The 24,134-nt window shown below is 43.3% G+C and overlaps 1 protein-coding gene across 1 annotated transcript in view; it reads left to right on the top strand.

Annotated features, from left to right (window-relative positions):
• SEMA5A (semaphorin 5A) overlaps nt 1-24,134 on the top strand; it is a 392,731-nt gene that overhangs the window by 154,353 nt on the left and 214,244 nt on the right. Inside the window, exons 4-5 of the mRNA XM_081825786.1 lie at nt 2,121-2,220; nt 18,238-18,283. Of these exons, the coding sequence (XP_081681912.1) occupies nt 2,121-2,220; nt 18,238-18,283 (146 nt within the window). The remainder of the gene's footprint in view (nt 1-2,120; nt 2,221-18,237; nt 18,284-24,134) is intronic.

Here is a 24,134-nt window from a genome sequence, read left to right as displayed (position 1 = left end):
TCGGCACCTCAGGGAGCTTTGCAGACATAAGAGCCTTCGGCTCCAGCTCCCAGAAACAGAGAACTGATGGGGCCTGATGGGCAAGAAGGTGAGCAACACCGATTATGGCCCTCGGGGCACCATGGCATTCCGCATTGCTCTGTTCCCGTGGAACACATCTGCACTGTAAATACGCAGTCAGATCTTGCCTTTCTTCTTCTTTTTTTTTTTTAAAGATTTTATTTATTTATTTGACAGAGAGAGAGAGACAGCGAGAGCAGGAACACAAGCAGGGGGAGTGGAAGAGGGAGAAGCAGGCTTCCCGCCGAGCAGGGAGCCCGATGTGGGGACTTGATCCCAGGACCCTGGGATCATGACCCGAGCCGAAGGCAGACGCTTAACGACTGAGCCACCCAGGCACCCCAGATCTTGCCTTTCTTCTTACCTAGGGCCCTGTCCTCTCTTCCTTCTGTGTGTGAATACTTCCTATAACATTTCAAACGCCTGTAAAGATCTTCTATTCATAGACCCTGTGCTTAAAGAAGATAGTAGGTCTAGTTCCCTAACTGAATTATGAACTTCTGGAACACACCATTTATTAACAATTTCTATAGCTCCAAGGCTTTGTACCTACTTTACTATAATTAAGTGTTTTCTCTTAAATGACTTGGCTCTAAAATGAATAAAATTTATATAAACTTCTAGGGGCGCCTGGGTGGCTCAGTTGGTTAAGCGACTACCTTCGGCTCAGGTCATGATCCTGGAGTCCCGGGATCGAGTCCCGAATCGGACTCCCTGCTCAGCAGGGAGTCTGCTTCTCCCTCTCCCGCTCCCCCCTCTTGTGCTCTTTCTCTCTCTCACTCTCTCTCTCAAATAAATAAATAAAATCTTCAAAAAAAAAATTTATATAAACTTCTAAAATGAATCCAGGCACACATTAAAATTTCAAAGCCCAAATACAGGTCTCTATAGACCTCAACCCTGGTTTCCTTTACACGGAATAGAACTTTCTGTTCATGACCTTCTTCCCCCGCAGTAACCAGTAGTAGAGAAGTGCTCTATTTATTATACAGAGCCATTCCTGGAAAATAATCCATCTCGATCATGTCAACAAAGGTGTTTATGTGGGATGTGTTATGGGACCTGGGCACATTTCCATATTAAATCTGGTTTTGGCATCTGCTTTCATTGAGAGACATTATTCCTTTGCTACACCAGTGACTTTGTTGATGTGACATTTGTCATGTGCCCCTTTATTCAGTGTGATAGCACTCAAAATAGTAAATCCAAGAAAAAAATGACAGTCAGATAACATGGCTAATTGTCAGGAATAATGATAAGGCAAGCCGCGACTGGCAGGCAACTCCCAGAGTATTTTTATGGTGTCAGAAATGTGCTAATAAAAGTTGCAAAAAAGGCTCATGGAGCAGCATTCTGTCCTTCTCCAAGGCTGTCATGTTATCATGAATGGACTCTAGGCTGAGGCTGGAGGCCGTGTCATAGGAGTTCACAGTCTTGTGAAAAACCTGCCTCTACAGAGTGACTATTTCCTGGTTTCCCATAGAGAAAAAAGAATGCCAACAAGGCCTAGAAGTAACTGGATTTCTCATCTAGAAAGCACTGTATGAGTTTAACACACCTGATAGAATAGAATTGAAACCCAAAGGACAGACATAGGGTGTCCACTTTGAAGGAGGGCTGCTGGTGCTCCCTTGTTTATCCTGGGTCCCAAGGAGGGCTTTGTACTTCTCAAGTCTTCAGTTCTTGCCAGTGAGCACACGTAGGAAATGGTCCTGTTTGCGTTCAGTATTCCCTTGATGAAGCGTGTGAATGCTGTGTGATTTTTCTGCCCAGCCCAGAGCCCAGAGGAAAATGCACATCTGGTTTGTAAATCACACCCGAGCACGGATGCCTTGCTCACTCTTTATTGGGTGGCCGTTCTCTAGGTTTTACACATCCTCAGTGTAACATTCTGCTGGAATTCTGCTGGAAACCTCCCGTGGCCCCTACGCGATCACATCAGGGGACCTCCAAATCCTCTGTGAAATGTAATGTTTGCTACCTGTTGTGCACATTTTGTGGTCCCTGGAGGAAAAAATCATTCATTTTTATCTTCTCATTTATTTATTTTTCCTATTTAGAAATTGGCCCCTGGTTACGGGAGTTCAGAGCGAAGAATGCTGTGGATTTCTCGCAGTTAACATTTGACCCAGGACAGAAAGAACTTGTTGTAGGAGCAAGGTGAGAGATCTTATGTTTCGCCACTGCAGATAATTTTGGATTTCATTTGACATCTGTGCAGCTACATGTGAGCTTCTCTGCCATAGTTGATGAGTGCCAAGTAATACTTTTAAGAATGAAATACGGCATAAGGTTGCCCCAAAGTCTGCTACTAATAAATAGGATGACGCCTGTTCTTTATAGCATGTGTTCGGGGGGCTCCCATGTGCCAGGAACCGTTCTAACATGAACTAATTCATGTTTTTTCGTGAAAGCTGAGAGGTAGGTATTGTCAACATCCCTATTGTAGAGATGAGGACACTGAGGCAGGACATAGTCTGATGTCCAATAAAAGCTGGACTCAGGTTTCAGACCCAGGCATTTTGACTCCAGAACCCATGTTCTCAACTTCTCAGTACATTCTTCAGTAAAATTCTAGAGTCAAGAGGTTTTGACATCCATTCCAATGTCCAATCATTACCGTTCTCTGTGACCTTGATTACACCATTTACCAGCCAACTGAGAATTCAGGGAAATTGTTATTCTGTACCCCGCTTAAGGTGCATGTGCTCCTGTATCCAGGTCAACACTTGACGTTCCATTTGATGATGAGGCTACTAGAACACAATCACAACAGATCTTGAGTTGTTTCCCTCCTCCTTATCATTCCTTCTCTAGAAAACAGGCATAATCCTTGCACTCAAATCACCTATCCTGCCAATGTATTTTGAGGATGATGTATAAAAAAATACTTCATACCCATCTCTTAGGAAAAATATTAATTTTGAAGAAAGGGGCCTTTTGGTCTCCTTTGGCATTCAAGGAAAACATTTGGGGTGCCTGAGTGCTTGTATCTCTTTTGGTCCAATTTACTAGATTATAAAGCATACCTTTCATAGCAAGAGAGGATATGCAGTTTCCATATATACCTGGGTGAAGCTAAATCTGGTTTATTGAATAGTTTCTAGAATCATTGCTTTGGCTCTCAGATCTCTAGGAGCCCTTGTGCATCCACCCAACACTTGATGGCATTGAGATGTATGGGCACAACGTTAAATGGATAGACAGAAGTTGACTTAGTTCCTAGCATTGAACATGTCACCTGCATCTCTTCTGATATTTTTGAGCGGGCAGTGAGTACAGATTGGTTGGGCTTACTTGGTGTATTTTTACGTACTTCAGCACATGGGGAATACATGGGGGGCTTTGGATGCTGACTTCCATCACATTTCATCACGAGCCTGGACCGGATGTTGCAGGGGCTTTTAATTGGTCCTCTGGCCTCCAGATTTTGTCCTCCTTCTGTGTACCTTGGCCAACACCTTCTTTATAAAATGCCCCCCCCCCCCTTAGGTAGCTCCCTTCGGATAAATGACGGTGCTTTGGTGTTGCCCATCACACCCTTGTGGTGCCTTGTGGTCCCACATCCCTTACAAACGGAGCTCTTTTTTCATTCTCTCATAGTCCAGGCATGTAGAATTATTTCTATTGCCCACCACTGTCCAGTGTTCTCTTTCTTGCCTCTGGGATTTGGTAACAAACTTCTTTGCTTTTCTGGAGCATTAGCTACCCCCTCCCCCAAGTTCTCTGCTTGGTGAGCTCACAATCAGAGTAAAGAGATCTGGCTCAAGGGCCCTGCCCTGGACCTGGGCTCCTCCTTCCCCTGCTCTGCATGGTCCTGTTAACATAACCTGTCATCTACCTTCCTTACTGCACTTACTGCATGATTTGTGTCAGGTGTCACCCCCCACCCCCCACTCTGCATTATCAGGTGGTGGAGGATATGCCTATCTTTTCTTTCTTTCTCTAGAAGGTAGCACACAGTTTCTCCCCTGGCAGAAGCTCAAAGATACCTGTTGATTCAACATACCTACTTCAAGGATTTGATTTGTATAGGTGCCCTTCTGCATCTGGGGGGACCCTCAGGGGAAATGGGTTGGGTTTTGTAGCAGATTTATTCCAAATTCCCACGTTTGGGCAAGGACACAAGGCAGTGGCCATCTCTAACCCCAAAGCTAACCCTTAGGGAAGATGAGCTCTTGCTCTTAGCCAAAGGGAAGGAGCCACCTGCTGGGGTAAAAGGTACAAATATGACCTCGGTTGGTAGAGCTGAGTCTTCTACCTTTCATTCAACCCTGAAGGACTTTGGAAAAGGTTTGCCTGTGAGCTTGACTTGAAAGACTCTCCATTGTTTCTGGAAGTCCGGGGTGCTGCATGAATAGGACGGCACCACACATGTGCATACATGCTGCAGGTGTTTGGCTTTTGGCGAATGACACAGATTCTCTTAATGGATGTGAAAAGCCACTGAGCAAATTGGCACTGGGAAGAGAGATCTCGTGGTCCTGTCCTGGTGGGAGAAACGAGGAGAAGGAAGGGAGAGGTAGACTGGACTTGCTCAGCTGCGTGACCTTGAGCCTGTTTCAGAGTCTAATTTTCTCAACTCTAAAATTGGTGTAATTATTTGTGCCCCTGTCAGCTGTTGTGAGGATTTAATAAAGTAATCCATGAAAAGCGATGGTCAGTGTTAACAGGCACGTGGTAAGGGCAGTGGTAGAGTAGCTCTGCAGGTAACTCTGGATTTTGGCATCGTGTGCATGTGCGCTTCTGGTGGTCATCACTGATTGCGGAGAATAGGAATTCTCCTAGGAAACTTGGTGGGATTAGGCTCAGAGAGTTTAAGAGGGAGTGTGAGCCAGTTGTAAGACTTTAAAAATAACCCAGCCCTCAGCTTCCTGTTTGGGAGGGCTTGACCTAGCAAAAGAAGTTTGCAGAGCAGGTGCTTACTTAAGAAATCTGTAATGGTTTAAATATGAACGGTAGGAAAATGTGATGATAGGCTTTCTGTTTTCTTATCGTTAGCACTCAGCATTGTCAAGCCATTTATTGGATGGTTTCACTTGATGCCAGTGATACTTTATGTTCTGGAAATTGAATTCACTTAAAGCTTCTGTGCACTCTTCACAAAAAGAAGTTCGTTGTGCTGCAAAGGGAGAGGCTCTCTTTAAACAATTTGTGGTTATATAGTGCCAGAAGGTACTTGCGTCTTGAATTCATGGAACTTCTGAAAGATACCTAAACTTAGTATTTCTAAGGTGCACATTATCTTTTATATTATTTTAAAGGCATTGGCATTCACAGTTTGTTTCACCACAGGGTTCTTTAAAAATTAAAATAAGGTTTGTGTTTTCAATGATGACACTGAAACATTTGCATTTTAGAAAATGTGGAAAATACAGTTAAAGCATTAAGAAAAAAGCACAATTTCAGAAATAATCAGTTAACCTTTTCAATTATTTCCCCACATTATTTGATTTCTTTTTGTTTATATGATTGGGATACTATTTTATGAATGATTTATGTATGTCTTTGTCAAAAAACCTACTAAAAGCAGTTACCATTTTGTTTTATTTTATTTCTCATGACATTTTATATATAGGAAGAAAAATTCCAAAGTGAAGAAATATGTTATGGTGTAGAGGTTTGGTAGAGATAACTATAAAAGTACTGATACTGATACTAGTTCACAGTGTTGACGTACATGTAAGTTTTGTTGCAGATGGGATTGTAAAGCTGAATGTAAGAACGTGATTCTACTTTTATTCTCCAAATGAATCTGTCTGTCTTTAGTGTTTCAGGTTCATTGTAAGGATGACAAGTGATTCTGTGCTAAATTCAAATGTTATTCCAAGTGGCAACTAACTTGGCTTACATACAATGTACTGTTTGATTATAATCAAATAATGATTGGGGCATTTACAGATGAGCAATAATTTTATAAAGCATAAAGCCATTTAGTAGTAATGAAAAGAGCCTCTCATCAAAGAGAATGTGGGTTTCTTTCCATTCTTTCTGTTTGTTTGTTTCTTGGTCTTTCGGTTGAGTTCTTTTTTTTTTTTTAAGATTTATTTACTTATTTTAGAGAATGAGAGAGAGAGACAGAGGGCACGCAAGTGAGCAAGCATGGTGAGGGGGGAGGCGGGGCAGAGGGAGATTAGAGGATCACAAGCAAACTGTTCGCTGAGCGCAGAGCCCAACGCGGGGCCTGATCTCACAACCCTGAGATCACGACCTGAGCCCAAACCAAGAGGCAGATGCTTAACTGCCTCTGTCACCCAGGCACCTCTCAGTTGGTTTGTGATTATCTTACTCTTCTCTAACCAGCTTCAGTGCAATATAGGTATATATATTGAAGGGCATAGTCTCACAACCTATGATATTTTAGTAAGAACACTCACCCGTAAGCTTTCACACAAGGACCTTTGAGTCCAGGAGGAACAGCCCTCTGCAGGTGACTAACACAGACTCAATATTCATGTCACCTAACAGTCATAATTGATGATAAATTTAACAATTTATGACCTTGGAAATTTCAAATTTTAATTCTATTAAAATTTAATTCTATTAAATGGGAGCATTATGGAGATATCAAGAGAAAGGGTAAATGGGGATGCATGAGTCTCCTTGCACACCTGACCTGACGTGAGGACCAGCCCAGAGCTTTGTACCTTGCACAAGCCCTTTGCCTTGCCCATATAGTCAATGGACTCTTTCCATATGTGGGAAGATCTTTCTGTACATATGTCTGTACAACAAATGTATAGATTTCTAGCCAGCGTGTTTATTACTCAAATAAAAAACTACAACCCTGGTGCTTCCAAAACAGAGTTTGATCTTCCTTATAATCACAAAAACCAGCCTTGAAAAATATTAGTGTTTTATTTTCAAGCATTGTTCTGTCCTTGGTTTGAATCTGCAAAAGTAAAAGTAAAAAGGAATGATTAACTTGCTTTTGTTATGCCGACACTGAATTTGCTTTAAGTATTTAAAGCATCTGTTCCCATAAGATCACATTGAATGAATGGGCAGGCTTCTATTTCATCAGACTAAGATCCTCCTTTCAGAATGATTTTGCCACTGGCTCTAAACAAAGAGCTGAATTTTAGATTCATGTAGTCATTTTTTTTCCTTAAACTGACCAATGTAATTTACTCTTTTTTTTTTTTTTTGGTGGTGGTTATTTTTAATTACTGTTTTTATTTTAGAGTTGTACCTTAGAATTAATCTGTTGGAAGCAGTATATGATTAAACGGAAAAATGGAGATTTTTTATAAGATCCAGCAATTCTGCTTCCAGTAGCCACTTGGTCCTTCTCTTTTCCAGAGGAGACATTTTAGTCATGTTTACACAATTAAAGGTAACTCTTGCGGAGTGGAATGAAGTCAGCAATTAGGAGTGAATCCAGAAAGTGGTAGACCCCCATAGTGCAAAGAAATCCAGGGTGGTGATGATGTTTACCTTCTATTTATATTAATTATGATTTAGGAAAAACAGCTGGTGATGAAGAAAAGGATGGCCCTTTTCATTCCTGCTCTTCACCTGGAATTTTTTTTTTTTTAAGATTTATTTATTTGAGAGAGAGAGAGAGAGAGAGAAGGGAGGCGGACATCAGGAGAGAGAGACTCTCAAGCAGACTCCCTCCTGAGCATGGAGCCCAATGTGGGGCTCAATCCCAAGACCCTGAGATCATGACCTGAGCCGAAATCAAGAGTTGGACGCTTAACTGATTAAGCAGCCCAGGCTCCCCCTGAAATTTTTTTTTATCCTTGAGCTTATGCGTTAAGTATTTTCTCTTCTCTATCATTTTTCTTCTCAGTGTTGGCACTGGATTTATAGAGGTGTGGTTCTCTTAGGTTTCTCTTTGCTTATCTTCTGCCTTCTTGTACCTATTAATCTCCTTTCTTCCAGGAGGCCTACTTGATTAATTAACCTGATTTGTGTTAAAAAGTCCCACTCCTTGTCTGCTGGCTTTGTTACGTTTTGTCCAATATCTGCCAGACATCAGTGTACCTAAGCATCACCACTGTTCATTCAAAGTGAAGCTTCCTCTGTCCCTTGCTCGCAGCTCTGCTGCTTCGGTGGGATGGAAGGGGGCCAGGAGTGTGAGCTTTTAAGAAACAGGTGGTCTACAGACACTCTTGTGGGAAAGACTTCTGCACATCGTGTTCCTTTTGCTGTTGTAAAAAAAAAAAAACAAAACAAAAAACCCAGAATAATCTCTGCACTTTCTTCCCTGCTGGAACTGGGGAGCAGATAAGTCTAGGAGCATAGTTATTTATTTAGTTATAAAGTCCTTTTTTTCCCAAAATGCATGAATGAGCCAACAAAGCACAGTAATAAAAATTAATCAGCCTCTTTACTTTGAGTGTATGTGTACGCTAGTGTTTGAGTGTTGAGAGCTTTGTTCCCAGCCTGTCCCACATAGGGTCCATCAGAGTTTATTAGTTCACTTAGTTACTCTTTCATGACTGTTCATTCATCATATATTTATTGAACCTACATTATGCCAGGAAGTATCTAAGGCATTGGGGAAACAAAGATGAAGTGTAGTCTCTACCTGATGAAGACTTCATAGCCTAGCGCAAACCTAGCGCAAGGTTGGCAAGCTGAGGCTCCAGAGTTGGCCTCCTGTTTTTGTAAATAAAGTTTTATTGGCATGCAGTCACACCCATTCAGTTGCATATTTCCTGTGGCTGCTTTTGAGCTTTACCTGCAGAGATGAGTAGTTGCAACCGAGACCGTCCTTTAAGGCAAAGCATTTGCTATCTGGCCCTTAAAGAAAAAGCTTGTGGGCTCTTGGCCGGTGGCTGTCGGGGGAACACAAGCAATGAGAATTTCCCAGGGAGGCCTGGGTCAAAGGTCCTGGAAACCCCAAGAATAAAGAAACATGATGGTTTTTGGGGCTGGAAAGGGTGCACCGAGAAGGTGCTCGTTCAGGTGGGCCTTCGAAATGCATTAGGAGTCTGGCAGATGGAAGAGTCTTCTTGCCGGAAGGACCCATACCTTGGGGAACATCAGAGATCCTGATGAGGCTGAGAAGAGCTCAGCTTGACCGGACCAGTTGGTGACTGAGAGTGGAAGTTGTTGCAGGGGAGGCAGGAGCTCTAGGTGGGGTCAGATTATGGAGGAGCTTGGACTTAATCCTCCAGACCAGTGATTCCACTTTTGGCAGTCATGAGAGGCCTTACAAAAATGCAGATGCCCAAGCTTCTCTTCCGATAATTGCAATTAGACTTTCTGGAAGTGATGTTGGAATCTTTGGTTTAATCAAGTTTCTGAGGATATCCTGGCCTGGCAGATTTGGGAACCTCTGCTAAAGGTATTAGGAGTTTAGGACATTTTTAAGCCTACATATTTACATGCTCAGATTTGCAATGGGAAGGTACTTCTACCATATTGTGTGCAGAGTGTTCTAGAGTTTGAGGAATTCAGAGGTCGGGGCGGTGGATCAGGTGACAGAAAGAACTTACACTCAGGCCGTGATGGTGGAAATGAGGAAGAGAGTCAGATTTGAGACATATTTCAGAGCTGGGTTTGACAGTGATTGATGGCGACTGAAATGGGGTGGCAGAGGGCAAGGGTCAAAGGTGAGATTTGGAGCAAGATTTGGGAATGTGGTTTGTTGTGATGGCATTAGCTAGCCCCGAGCATGTGGGGAATAAACTGCAATTCTTTGATTATTTGAAGATAACGTGAAAAAAAAAAATTTAAGGTTTTGCTAACTCTGAAGATAACCCAGAAAAAGAATTATATATGGAGATCTCTTGAGGAGTGAATATTCCTAAGAAAGCAGAGGTTAAGGGAATTATAAAATGGTTCAGTTGGTATTTTTTCAAATGAAATATGATCTCTATTAACTGAAAAATGGGAAGGAATGAATCAAATACCCAGTGGACCCTCAAAAGCAGAAGCTGTAAGTTAAATTTGGAGCAATAAGTCATCATCTGTAATCCTTAAAGCACTGAAGGATTTGCAAGTCCTATTTAGAGCGTAATAAAATTTAAATTATCAGTGTGATTATTAACAATATTGATGAATAACTTTAACCCTAAATATGCTTATGGGAAAAGGTTTTTCTGATTTTATGTCTCTGCAGTTTGCTAATAATATTGATCTTAATTATTGCATGCCTCTCAGAATCCATCTTTGTTATTTCATTTTACTTGCTAATAATAAGAAGCTCTCCATCTATTTCTGTGCCTTTTAATCTTGGTGTTTAAACATACATATGGTCATGGCAACAATAATAAAATTGGAATTATTTAAAAAATTTCATAGCCTAAAGTACATATATTTACTAGTTTTGAGGAGGGTAGGAACAATTTTGATGAGGGTGTAGCTCATGACAGGAGCATATTATTTGAAAACTGGGATCTAAATGTGATCTAACTGAATAATTAAAAAAGTGAATTAAGTCCCGAAAAATCTGTGGAAAAAGCCCATGAAAGAGATATTTTTGGAATGGTTATAACCCCAGAGAAAATAAAGGCTCCTGGAATTTTCTTGGAGTCAACCAACATAATGAAAGTCTCTGGAGGGGCACCTGGGTGGCTTAGTCGGTTAAGCGTCTGCCTTCGGCTCAGGTCATGATCCCAGGGTCCTGGGATTGAGCCCCGTATCGGGATCCCTGCTCGGTGAGGAGTCTGCTTCTCCCTCTCCCTCTGCTCCTCCCTCTTTCTCTCTCCCTCTCAAATAAATAAATACAATCTTCAAAAAAAGAAAGGAAGAAAGAAAGGAAGAAAGTCTCTGGAACAACAGTTATAGATAGGTTGGTGAGCTCTCTGAGTTGGTTACAGGATGAAATGAAATCTTCACATTCTTTAAGCTTATTGATAAGATTGTTGTATTATTTATTTACATTTAGATAATAAAATAATTTTTTATAAAAGACTTTTTTTTTTTTTGCTTTAAAGGATAGTTATTACTTTTCCTTAGCTTTGAGATCATGAACTTACATTTTAATATTCAAATCTATCAGTGCAGTTGAAAATTTGGGTGTCATGGAGGATGTCACTACTTCAAGCTCTGCACGGTCACATGCTGACGACAGGTAGGAGGGAATCCTGCCATGAAGAGAAATCAGGGAGGACGAAGCTGGCAGGGGTACACGTGAGGCTGGCCTCTCACTTGACGTCCGCTCTCAGATTTCCCCAAATGGTGATGATTTCTCTGCAGTGTGTGTTTTGTCTGCAGATTGTTTTACGATCGACCATGGTCTAAAGCTTTTATTAAGTGGAAAGAGAAGTCACTGTCATCATTGTTTAAAACAGATTTGATAGATGTACTTGTTCTGTCTCTGTCTTCTCTTCATTGCAAAATGCGTAGCTGTCTGTCTTAATTATTCGTTCTCCTGCCCCTCAGTTATGAGCAGGCCTCTCACCTACATGTTCAATAAGAACCCAGGCTTTCTTCTTTGATTTTATAGCTATATTCATCAGAGACCAATTGAGTTATTCTAAGAGAATGTCATTTTGAAACACCTGTGTCTTTCATAATTAATGGAGGTCAGAGTTAAGTTTTATAGAGTCTCTAGATAAAATGAGTCATTTAGTTAATATGCTCATGATGGCTCAACCTTTTCTTTAATGCCGGCTGAATTTTATTACTTTACATGAAGACACAAATGAACTTCGTCTATTAAGGCCTGCCTTGCTCCCTCAGAGAATTTATTGTTGTGCTTAGTGATTTGTTGCTAACAGGCCACCGGGGAACATGATGGGACGCAGGAATGAGTTATACACTCCTACAATCAATAAAAAATAAATTCCAGTGAGGAGGGAGAAAGCACACTCAGATGTCTAGTGGGGAAACTGTCAGTTTGTGTCTGCCAAATTTAATGGCTTTGTGATTTGAATTATTCAGTTTGTTGGATCTATGTGTCCCTCATATATTATTACTCCTAACATTTGAATGCACAATGTCAAATTTTATTCCAAGATATGTGAAAAAAAGGAGATCCATACCAAGGGAAGAAAAACTCATCCTTTTGTTCACTCTCATCGTAAAACTGACCTTTACAGTATGGTAAACTCTTGCTTTGTACTTCTGTAACGAGAAGGGGCAAATAGAAATACAGAAGAGTTCCCCTTGAGCTGTGCAACTAGTACATTCTAAAACCTATAATCTCTTAACCTCTTGCACCGCTGCCCTTGTCCCCGAAGAATGGCAATATTCCTTATTACTACCTATTTACGTCTCAGGGTGTTATGAAGATGAATGAGACCACTTAAATGCTTCGGCTTGCTCAAAGCATTGCCCTATGAGAGAAACTGACCCTATATGAAACATTTGGTTGGCATTCCCTGTTGGCGGGGAGCCAGAACCATTACTCCTTCACGTTGGAAAGGTTGGTAGCCTTTCTCGTGAACCTCACATATATTGTTTTCCCTCCTGTGTGCTCAGGATTGCAAGATAAAGTCATTGCCCCTCTCTAATGCCCTGGAGAACAGCCACTTTCAGGGACCATAGATCTCACTTTAGTGTGTGAGTGGCCCAACATCTGGGAATACCAATTTTTTATTCCCTTTAGAAGATTTTCTTTCATTTTGTAATCTTTAACTTCGTAGGTCGTTGACCTCAGCTGTGATGGATCAAGCTGTCTTGGGAGATTTCGGGTCCCTCACGTTGCTAGCTGGATTGGAATGTGTCCAATAGCAAAAACGGACTCGAAGTTGTACTTGGAACCAAATAGTTTGAGGGAAGGTGTTTGAGCATAGTAGAATCCACACTGTGTTTTGTCAGGTTCTTAGGTTCCAGGGAGGTGATTAGGGAATTCCACAAATGTTTTGTTTCTACTTAGTTTTTTAAAATATCTTTTAAATCATTGAAAATCATGATAGAGAAAGTGAATACTGAAAGGTGCCATATTACTTATTTCTACTATTGAAAGGTCCAGGGAGGCATTGAACTATCTACTTGGATTTTGTGTAGACCACAGTTGTGTATTTAACAAATTTTTGAAAGTCCCTACCAATTCTTTGTCTCTGAAATCAAACAAAAAATAGCAACAAAAATGTAACCAACCAACTGATGCAAAGATCGACCTTAAATAGATGTTGAGGCTGTGCGAAGTTATAGGTAACATATTTCGAATAATTCTAGTTTAAAAATTTTTAAGTTAGCTTAATCAATTGACTATAATTAAGAAATATTATATGTAAGTACTTGTTGAATGAGTTTTTGTTAATAAAGAATTATCTTTCTGGGGTGCCTAGGTGGCTCTGTCGGTTAAGCATCTGACTATTTTGGCTCAGGTCTTGATCTCAGGGTCGTGAGATCTAGCCCTGTGTTGGGCTCTGTGCTGGGCGAGGAGTCTGCCTAAGATTCTCTCTTTCCCTCTCCCTCTGCCCCTTCCCGCCCCCTCTCTCCTTCTCTGAAAAAAAAAGAAAAAGGAAAAAGAAAGAAAGAAATAAAAAGAATTATCCTTCCTCTCTTACATGCTGAGATTTCATTTAAAATCATTTTGAAATTTGGCACTGAGTTCTAAAAAACAAAAACACTCAAAGTATTTCTCATAATTTATTGAAATATGTCAGGATAACAGGTCTTTCATCCGATGGTCACATATTCATGCAACTCTCTTGGCCATCTCGTATCTAAAAAGAGTCACGGTCTTTTAGGAATTTGTGTGACTCAAGTATACTGAGAAATGTTATAGTGTAGCTCTCTCAGTGTCATAAATGAAGAGATGTGGGCTCTCTTAAAGTACGGGCAGGCAGTTTCAGGAAGAATTTGTGGGAAGTAAGGAGGGAGAAAGGAGGCACCGTGTAATCAGCCAGACCAGTAGGATTAACATGTTCACTTAATGGGGAGACATATGGCATAGTCAGATCTCAGTCCCAGGGGTGAGAATCAATTACCTAGAATCAAAAGCTTGCCATTAGCAGTGTTGAGACTTGAATCATCTCAAAACGATATGTAAATGCACCTGTGAATTGAAATGAAGACATGAAATATTTGTGCTGTAACAACTATTACTGTGTGTGGGGGGGGGTGGGTGTGGGTGCTGGTGAAATTAGGAAGGGGTCATGGGATGACTGGCTGGTGAAGCTGAGTGGCACGGTGGGCCAGGAGAGAGCACAGCGTGAGAGGTCTTGATACTAATGCCGGGGCTTTATCTGATCCTAATAATCTCGAAGAGGTGCATTGCACCTCTTAATTTGCAGACTTTTCCTCATCGGCACATTGAAGGTATATACCTTCTAATGACGACTCAGCTTTAGGGTTCCTGAATTCTCTGCCTTTTTTTTTTTTAAAGATTTTATTTATTTATTTGACAGAGAGAGACACAGCGAGAGAGGGAACACAAGCGGGGGAGTGGGAGAGGGAGAAGCAGGCTTCCCGCAGAGCGGAAAGCCCGATGTGGGGCTCGATCCCAGGACCCCGGGATCATGGGACCTGAGCCGAAGCCAGACGCTTAACGACTGAGCCACCCAGGCGCCCCTCTCTGCCTTTTTTTTTTAAGATTAAAACAAAACAAAACAAAACTGAGGATGGTTTAAAAATAATGACTGGTTTGCATCTTGTAACCCAGAAAATACCAAAGGAGAAATTCCAGTCCTTTTGGATGCTTCTCTCCACTGGGGCTCTGGGCACAGCGGCGGTGGTGGTTGTGTGGCCTCTCGTGATTACCGTGGCTCTTTCTCTGTCCCCTTCCCTTCCGTTCCCCTCCTGCGTGTCTCCACCGTCCTGAGGTATTACTGACCAGGTGTTAGTGAGGGCACTATAGCTGTGAGGTGTTCAGGGGAGTAAGAGTAAATGGTTGAAATTCACCAGCAATGGTGGGGCAGGGAGGGCTACTTTTACAGACTGTCACCTGCCAGTGCGCGGAGTGAGTTTTGCTTGGGGACATGTGGATTGAGAATGTGGCATGTTTCTTATCGTAAATCAGCGTCTTCTTGTCTTGGTCTCTTGGGACTGCTAGAACAAAACTCGACAGACTTGGGTGGCTTATAAACCGTGGAAATTTATTTCTCACAGTTTTGGAGGCTGGGAGTCCAAGATCAGGGAGCATGGCTGGGTTCTGGGGAGGGCCCTCTTCCGGGCTACAGAAGGCTGACGTCTCACTGTGTCTTCCCATGGTAGAAAGGTGACGAATCTCTGGAGCCTCTTTTATCAGACCGTTAATCGCACTGATGAAGGCTCCAACCTCATGACCTAATCATCTCCCAAAAGTCCTGCCTCCTATCACCATCATCTTTGGGGGTTAGGATTTCAACATAAGAATTTTGGGGAGGCACAGACATTCACACCATAGCCCTTCCTTCATGGACAGCACCTGAAAACTGGACCCAGGGGTTTCAAATAATGATTTCTATACCTCCTCTGACCCACTCCCCAAGTAGAGAGAGGTCTTTGAACTTTTCTCTCCAGTTGTCCTGTCCAAAGCTCTACAGAGCATGGTGGACACTACCATCCTCTTTCCTCAGTGGTGTGAAGGAAACTCCAGCCCTTAGTTTGTGTGTGAGAAGTGCCTTTCTAGAAAGTTCCCAGTTATGGATATGTGTGTGTGTGTGCGCGCGAGTGCCCACATGTGTGTACACAGCAGGGGGGTGGGTGTATGATGGGAAGGGAGAGAGAGATGGGGAGGGGGGTGGCCTTGCAACCTCATCAGAGCCCTTAGGTAATTAATTGATTAAAAATATGAATTATTTCTTTTACTGTAAGTATTTACAGAAAAAGTCTTTCTTAAAAGAGCTAGTGAGTGTGAAGAGTGTGAAGACTATGTCCCAGAACCATAAGCCAAACAGTGCTGTCTTCTGTTCTGAAAAGCCCATAGGGCCATACCATCCCTACTGACAGCAGCCCGCACTCCTGAACACACAGTCACGCTGCCTTATGCCTAAAACTGGGAATGCCTGGACAGCAGAAGTTCTCTGTCCTTCTCTGTCCAATGGAGAATGTACTGAGAATTTCGGTGTGTCTGGAAATTTCAGTGTTTTCCACAAACTGTCTAGAAGTGGCTACAGTTGATGGAGTGCTTGCAATGGATCAGACCCCATTCTGCACGTTTTCCTTGGATGTAACCCTCCCAACAGCCGCAGGGCGTAGGGAGGACTCTTAGCCCCATTTTACAGATGAGAAGACTGAGACGCAGAGCGCTTAAGCTTCCTTCCCGAGGTTGTGTAAGTGGCACAGCTTTGGCTTTTGCACAGATATTCTTTACCACGGTGTGATCCCACCTCCCGGAGTCAAGGCACGGTGACCACCTTCAGCATCCTGCAGGCAGGAAGCCGGTTACGAGACCGGTGCGAGGGTGGGGAGCCATGGTGCTCATAAAGGCAATGTGTGTGTTACGGCCCGTTAATGGCCCCGCTGCCACTCGTAGGCCTCTCATCTGAAAGATTGATCTCTGCAGGTGTCTCGATTTCTAGCTTCTCTTGGAGGAGTCATGCTGGCCTCTCTTTCACATCAGGTGAAGGCTTGGCCCATCTTCCGAGGCTCGCCAGCTCCAGTGGTGCTTTCCGTGGCAGCTCAGCAACGCTCTTCCATGCACGCGCCGGGTTCACGTTCCTTCCTCTGCAGGAAGATGTTTCTGTTGGAAACCTTGCCTCTGCGTGGTGCCCGACCAAATAAAAATAGACTCTGCTGTCACATTCCCTCGTCAGAGGCATCCTTAATCTGGGTCCGCAGAGAGGGCTGTGGGCTGCCTGTAATAAAAGAGAGGGGAAGTTTTCCCCAAATGGCTTTGTGGCATGAGCCAAGCAATGCTTCTGGGAGCTTCTCTGGCATTATTTCAGAGATAAAATTGGAGGTTCGGAAAGAGTGTGGTGAAGAGGCTGCTGAAAGGCTCAGGAGGTGGCAGCGTTCGCTGAGTGTGGGACAGCAGGGCTCCCCCTCTTCCCCCCCCCCCCCCCCCGTGCTGGGGGACAAACCGGGAGATAGCAGAGTGCCCGGGGGCGAGTCGCTCGGACAGTGAGCTTGTCCCTTTCCTTCCTCCAAGCAGTGCGCACACACGTGCTGCTGGATGCTGGCTTCCCTCTTGGCCCTGCCTTCCCATCCCTGCCCACGCAGTAAGGCTGTTTCTCAGTCTCCCCAAGGGCATGCCCTTGGCCTGACTTGGCTGTCACTTGTCACTCCCACCAGGACAGCGTGGCCACCTCTGACATCTGCCCACCTCCCCAGATAGTGAAAATGATGTACTTCAGCTTCTGGCTGGTGTCGAGACACTTTCCTTACTCTCTTAGTGCCGTGGAAATCATCTTGGGGCGCCCGTTACACGAAAACAGCGGCTTCTTGGAGACCCTCCCCCCACTCATGTGTTCATAGCATCTGCTTTCCATTCTACGCCCGTTCTCCTGCACTTACTGTTCACACCTGGGCTCACTTTCTCCTCCACGGTGCCCGGAATGTGGTTCTGGCCGCGCTAGCTCCTCGTCGGCACGCGGCGAAGCGGGAGGTCACGATCTGAGTCCGAGGCCAGAGCGTCGCCCCCGAGGGAGGCCAGTGTGTTTCTAAAAGCTACAGCGATAAAGTGCAAAGCCTGATGGTGACTGATGTTAGTGTTTCCCCCCTGCGATGCTGATCTCGACTGCATATTTCATTGTTCTTCGCCTTCATTGTTGGAAACAGATAGTTCCCTTTTCTCTGCTTTCTTGCTTCACACTTGGGCAGCCAGAGGGGGGGACCCTTTCAAACCCTTGATGGCAGACTGACGAGCTTATGCTTCTAAACATGCACACGCTGAATCCATCCAACAAGAGAGAACACTGTAATGCTCAGACTATGGTTGAATTCAGAAGCTGGACGCGTTGTAATTGTAAATCGTGCGAATGTAGGTGATCTTTAAGAATGAAGACTCGTGAAGAACGGTTTTGTATTCTCTTACTTAACTTAAACTCAGTTTCAGAATCCATTGCCCGTGTCCTTTGGTCCTTTCCACGTAGAACAAGAGAGTCAATTAGTAATTGAGATTTACCTTAGTCACACACCAAACACACACACACACACACACACACACACACACACACACACACCTTATTTCTTAACTTTCTTGCCATCCCAAATGTGCACCTGTTGACATACTGAATGCCTCTCTGAACTCCGAGGTGCAAGGAAAAACATGCTAAACACATTCTTAGCAGGAGAAGGCTTAGGAAGCCAAAAATCATTACTTTGTTTTCCCTTGTTCTCATAATTTTTATGACCTGTAATATTTTACATCTGTTAAAAATAAAACTCTCTTTTTGTATTTTGTAGAAACCACCTCTTCAGGTTACAGCTTGAGGATTTGTCTCTGATCCAGGTAGGTGCAATTTATCTTTCTCGAGCTTTCATTTTCCATCCCAATTAGCTTACCGTTGGAGGGCATGAAGACGGATGTCTGTTAAGGTACCAATCACGGCAGAGCGGGCGGTGCATTTCCCCAGCGGGCCAGGCTGCAGGACTCCTGGCTGCCTTGTGTGACATGACTCATCACCTGCTTTCCTTCCCCACTGGCCCTTTTCTCCTTCTGGGCAGCCTTCCTTTCATGGGCATCATCCCGATTTATTCTTTGTCAAATGGTAGATAATTCAAAGGACACCTCCTCAATGTCTGGGAGCACCCTTCCCCCCAGTTAGAAGAGTCGCTGATTATTTAGTTTGCTGCCTTCAGCCATCAGATTTTTGTAAAAGGCGGTTTCCTTAGAAAGACATCTTTGTTTCCTCTTTATTGCTTATAATGATATCGATATGAATATAGGGGTTAAAAACCACATAGAGCAAAGAATAAGTGATAAAATCCCAGATAAAAATGCAGTTTATCTACTTCCGGTTTCACTCTTTGAAGAAACAGCCTGAGATCCTTCTGCCTGAATAGAATATGTATTTTAGTGGAAGTGTCTGGTAACCAGGGTCTCCTTCGACAAGGGGAGAGTTAGGAGGACATGAATATCTCCCTGGCCGAGCATCTGGAACTCCTCCACGGAATGTGCCAGAACTCCTGGGTGCTGTGCAGCTTCGGAGAAGTTCTTCAACCAATTTTATTATCGCCCTCCTGTACTAAAGCTCTAAGAAGTAGTGGAGGGAAGTTGATCCTAGTTTCTTCTCTGTGTAATGCTGGTATTTGTGAACATCCAGGAAACTTCAGAGTGAGGATTTAATATTAGACCTATCTTTTATTCACCAGGGCCTCAAAATAAGCCAGAGCTAATTTTGGTAAAAAGCAAGGGCTCTGAAGATCTATAGACCCGGGTTTAGGATATAGCTTCATGCGTCCCAGCAACTGTGTGTTTCCTCATCTGTGAAATGGCCACAAGGCACTAATTATCCTCACAGTGTCACTGCTAAAATTAAATAAAGGAAGGTGTGCAAAAGGGAGAAGGCGTAGTAATTTCTCAGCAAATGTTAATTGCTTTTGTTTTTAAAAGTGATAATGACAAATGATGACTTATTATCGTAATCATTTCAACACACCAGCCGAGAATTGTCTTGCCGCTGCAATTTAGTATATAAGTCTTTAAATGAGTCGATTTGTTGGTTGAATTCATGAATGTATTAATAATAAGTAATCAAAATGATCAGCAGTTTAACCAAAATACTGCTTTAAAACTCTGATTTTTCAATGGTCTTTTATAAAAGGTATAGATCTTTCAGTAGATGGGAACTATATATTATGCTCATTTTGATTCTCACGGTATACAAGATTATCTGCCACAGTGCGTGTGGGAAAAAGTGGAGCGTGTAGACATGGGTACAAACATTTGTTGACGTGTGCATACTCATTTTCCTCGTCTCCTAGTTGTCTCGGCTGAGGGGGTCTGGAAGCATTGGCATACTGGTAGCCATAAGCTCATTTAATGTACAGTTCGCAGTTCTTGTTCTCTTTTCCTTAAGGTTTTATGTATGTGAGAGAGAGAGAGCGCCCATAAATGGGGGGGAGGGGCAAAGGGAGAGGGAGAAGCAGGCTCCCCGCTGAGCCGGGAGCCCGATGCGGGACTCGATCCCAGGACCCTGGGATCATGACCCGAGCTGAAGGTAGATGCTTAACTGACTGAGCCACCCAGGCGCCCCTGCAGTTCTTGGTTTCTAAATTTAATTCTCCACTAATAGGAACCAAAGTTTCTTGGAGAAGTAGCCGGTTCCAGGCCCTGGGCAGTGAAAGTCCCAGAGAAGCCTGAAATATCTTGTTGTTTCAGGAATTAAGGACCTATTCAAAGCATGATGAGGGCAGGTCAGAAGGTCCTAGGAGCCAGCTGGAAGTGGGCTCACTGAAGAAATCTGGGATAATTTGATTGTTAAATCATGGTGTATAATCAGTCTCAGTTTATGACATGTTGAATAAACTAAGAATCAATGAGGATATACTAGCATCAAAATAACTGAGTAAGTACACAGATGAGGCAGAAGGGACCGTTCTTCCTTCTTAAATGCCAGCTGACAAATATTGAAGGAATGATTTAATTACAAAATTGTTACTTGGCAACCATGATACTAAAAATTAATTCAGGCACAAATGATCAATGGCTGTGAAAATGTATGGGTGAGACTTTGATGATGACCAAGATATTTATGTAGTCTCAAAGTATTTACCTATAACATATTTATTCATTATAAAAGGAAAACTATCTTTTGATGGTGAAGAAACCCAGCCAGTCTCACCATAACCAAGTAATCAAAGGTCCCTTCACCCGTAATGGGACAAAGAGCCAGCAAACGTGTCCTGATAGACTGTAGAGAAGGACACAGCAGGATTTCCTTGATGTTTGAACTACAGATTATAACCAGTTTCATCAGGAGGAACATCACACAGACCAAAACTGAGGGAGGGGCATTCTATAAAAAATTGGCCTCTACTCTTCAAAAATCACCAGGCCATGAAAGGCATGGAAAGAAAGAAGGGCTAGTCCCTCATCAAGGAGACAAAATGGCATGGCAATCAAATGAAACACTTGGTCCAACTCATATCTTGGAACAGAAAAAAAAAATTTTTTTTTCTTGCTATCAAGGACACTATTGGGACAACTGGCAAAATTTTAATGTCTGAGGAAGCCTGGGTGGCTCAGTTGGTTGAGCATCTGCCTTCAGCTCAGGTCATGATCCCAGAGTCCTGGAATCGAGTCCTGCATCAGGCTCCTTGCTCAGCGGGGAGCCTGCTTCTCCCTCTCTCTCTGCCGCTCCCCCAGCTTGTGCTCTCTCTCTCTCTCTCTGGCAAATGAATAAATAAAATCTTAAAAGAAATTTTTAAATGTCTGTAGATGAGATAGTAGAAATGTATTTATTTTCTGATTTTGATAATTGTGATGTGATTATGTAGGGAAGTGATCTTGTTCTTTGGACAAACCTACTGAGATAAGTAGGGGTGAAGGGTATGGTTTTTCCAACATATTCTGAAATCATTTAAAAAATTATAACACGTGCACCCAGAGAGAAAGAAGCAAATGTGGTAAAAATAATTAATGGGGAAATTGAAGAATTTAGGTGAAGGGCTTATTAGAGTCCACTGTGTTTTTCTTGCAAATTTTCTTTAAGTTACTGCAAAATAGAGAGATGCAAAGAATCGGACCATGCCTTCGCCACGGACGCGTGCCTGCCATTGCTGTGGGGGCGGGAAACCAAGTTGCTCTTCCCATCATTGCTTCCCGTTGCCGTGATGTCCTTTTGGTGGAAATCAAGGGTAGGTCATTGATGGAGCTGAACTGTGGAAAACCCATCAGCATCACCACCTGGTGAGAGAGAGCACAGAGGACCCAGCAAGAAGACCGTGACTTCCTGAACGGGGGCTTTGACAACAGAGCCCTCGTGACAGTCGTCAGATGTCACCTTGCCTTTGGTGCAAAACAGTACAGCTCCTCTTGGACATTTTGTGGTTGTGTGTGCTGCTCGGGAGCCTACTGTTTACTCAGTGTGGAGAGAGATAAAGCTTGAGGTTCTTCCTGACAGGCTGTTCCTTCTTACATGTCTTTGGTAAAGCGGTCTTATTGATTTCTATGAATAATTTATTTTAATTTAGATGACGATTTCCAAGGGTGACCAAAAAGAGAGGCGTACAGATAAGCAGAGGGTTGTGCTCATGTCATAAATGGTACTGTCCAGTAGAAACATAATGCAGGCCTCATGGCTAGTTGATTGAAACTGGTGGTCACATTCAACTAAGTACAGAGAAATGGGGATTATTTTTAATAATATATTGGTCTTAACTCATCGTATCAAAAATGTTATTTCCATATGAACTCATTATAAGAAATTAACGAGATGTTACGTTTCTTCTTCTTCTTCTTTTTTCTTTTTTTTTGCATTGAATCTGGAAAAATCTCATGTGGATTTTACACACAGAGCACACTATGATTCGGACTAAACCCCGTGCAGGAGCTCAGCAAGGCAGGTGCTACCTAGTTGACTGTGCCATTCTAGAGAGGGTGTGCAGAAGCCTTTATGACTTGAATGCATTCAGTTATGTCATAGAAATGTTATTTTCTACAAGGATCATCTGGATTAATTTGAATGTCTCAGGCTAATAATTACCTCCTTCCTTCTCTCACTAAAGATAAAAAAAATGATTGTTTAAACATGAGAAAGTAAGGACGCTGAGATAAGGGAAAAACAAATTGCAACGAAGTGGAGAGAATCAGAGTTGAGAATCTGCAACAGCCCTTGTTCCTCACCCGACAAGGCTTCATTTGATCTTGCCCCCCTCTGGGTGACAGCGGGGTCCACTTCCTGGTGGCCATGAGCTTTTTTCATGTCTCTCCCCATCCCCTTGAGGCACCTCCTCCTGGTAGGTCATGTCAAGCTACTTATAGCTTCCTAACCTGGAGGCTCTTCCCCAGCAGCAAGCATTTGCTCTTGCCGTCCTCTCTGGTAAACACTTTTACCCCATCCTCTTCTTAATCTCGGAAAAGGCTACCGATCCTGAGTCCCCCAGAGCCCCAAAGGTACCTGATCCCGAGTTACCCCCTCTTTGTAACTTATCCCAAGTCAGTTTCAGTTGGTGACCCTCTGATGCATTTCACAGCCTCACAGCCTCTATTTCCGACGAGCCCTTACTGTCTCACATGGAAATTCACTCTGTGTCGTGAGGAGCGTTCTCTTTCTGTCTCCTTGGTGTCAGTTGAAGTGGATCACTAGATTAGGTTACCTGGCAAGTGGTAGACTCAAGACAAATATCTGTTGATTTCGAGTAATATGTTCGCTCTTTAATTTTCTAAACTTCTCATTAGTGGGGTGTAGGTAAGCTTCATAGTTTGTCCCTAAATTTGAGGAAAGGAACACAACCGAGAGACTAGAGCAATGAGCAACGCTTGCTGGAAGAGGCATCCAGCAACACGTGTATACACCCTCTCTCCCCAAAGGATGATTCTAGGACAAAAGGGCTCACTGCTGGCTCTGATTCCTTCCTTTCTGACACGCCAGTCACCTCTCTGCTCAGTCCTGCTCTACACTGTTCCTCTGCCCCGAATTCGTCTCCTGCCTTGACAGTGTTTTAGGATCAGTAACGAGAAAGAAGATGCTGATTAATGTTCCTTCTTTTCCTCCTACTGAGTGGTAGTTACGGAATTCTAGAGACTGTCCCCTGTCAGTGTCCCCCAAATTCAATGTCCTGCATTACATAGAGTAGCCAGCAGAGCTCTTGGCCAGAGCAGGAGCACAATGAACGCCTCTCAGTGGACCCTCTCCCTCTCCCCTTCCTCAGGTCCCCACACTGGTGATCCCAGTTTATGCTGTTTGGTGAGAGGAGAAGCGGAGGGGCCAGGTGTTAGTCCTCCCGGAGCAGTGAAGGGAGGACGGAATGCAAGGTGTCGGCATTACACATGGGAGTCAGAGCACATTGTCCATCCAGACATGGTCATGACTTGGGGCTCAGCTTGTGGAACTGTGCCAAAATCCCTTGGTGAGAAAAATGGACTTTGGTGATGGCCTCAGAATTCGAAAACTCAGATTGCATGACAAGCCCAATGCTGAAAGCATTCTGGAACCGGAGTCAACAGCACCCCGAGTCAGAGTTCTTGTTCCCTTTGCCTCTCTAGCAAGGGTGAGACATCACTGGAGGGGTTTCTAGAGCAGAAAAGATTTGAGCCGGGATTGGGTTGGGGCAGAATTCCTCTGTTATCCTGAGTGAACATGATCTCTTTGAGGAAAGTCTCTTGGCATCACCACAAAAATATGCACATATAAATA

This window comes from Leptonychotes weddellii, chromosome 7, assembly GCF_054177405.1.
Source record: "Leptonychotes weddellii isolate Sample4059 chromosome 7, ASM5417740v2, whole genome shotgun sequence".
NCBI lineage: Eukaryota > Metazoa > Chordata > Mammalia > Carnivora > Phocidae > Leptonychotes > Leptonychotes weddellii.
Note: the sequence above shows the minus strand (reverse complement) of the source record. Positions and strands in the feature narration are given on the sequence as shown.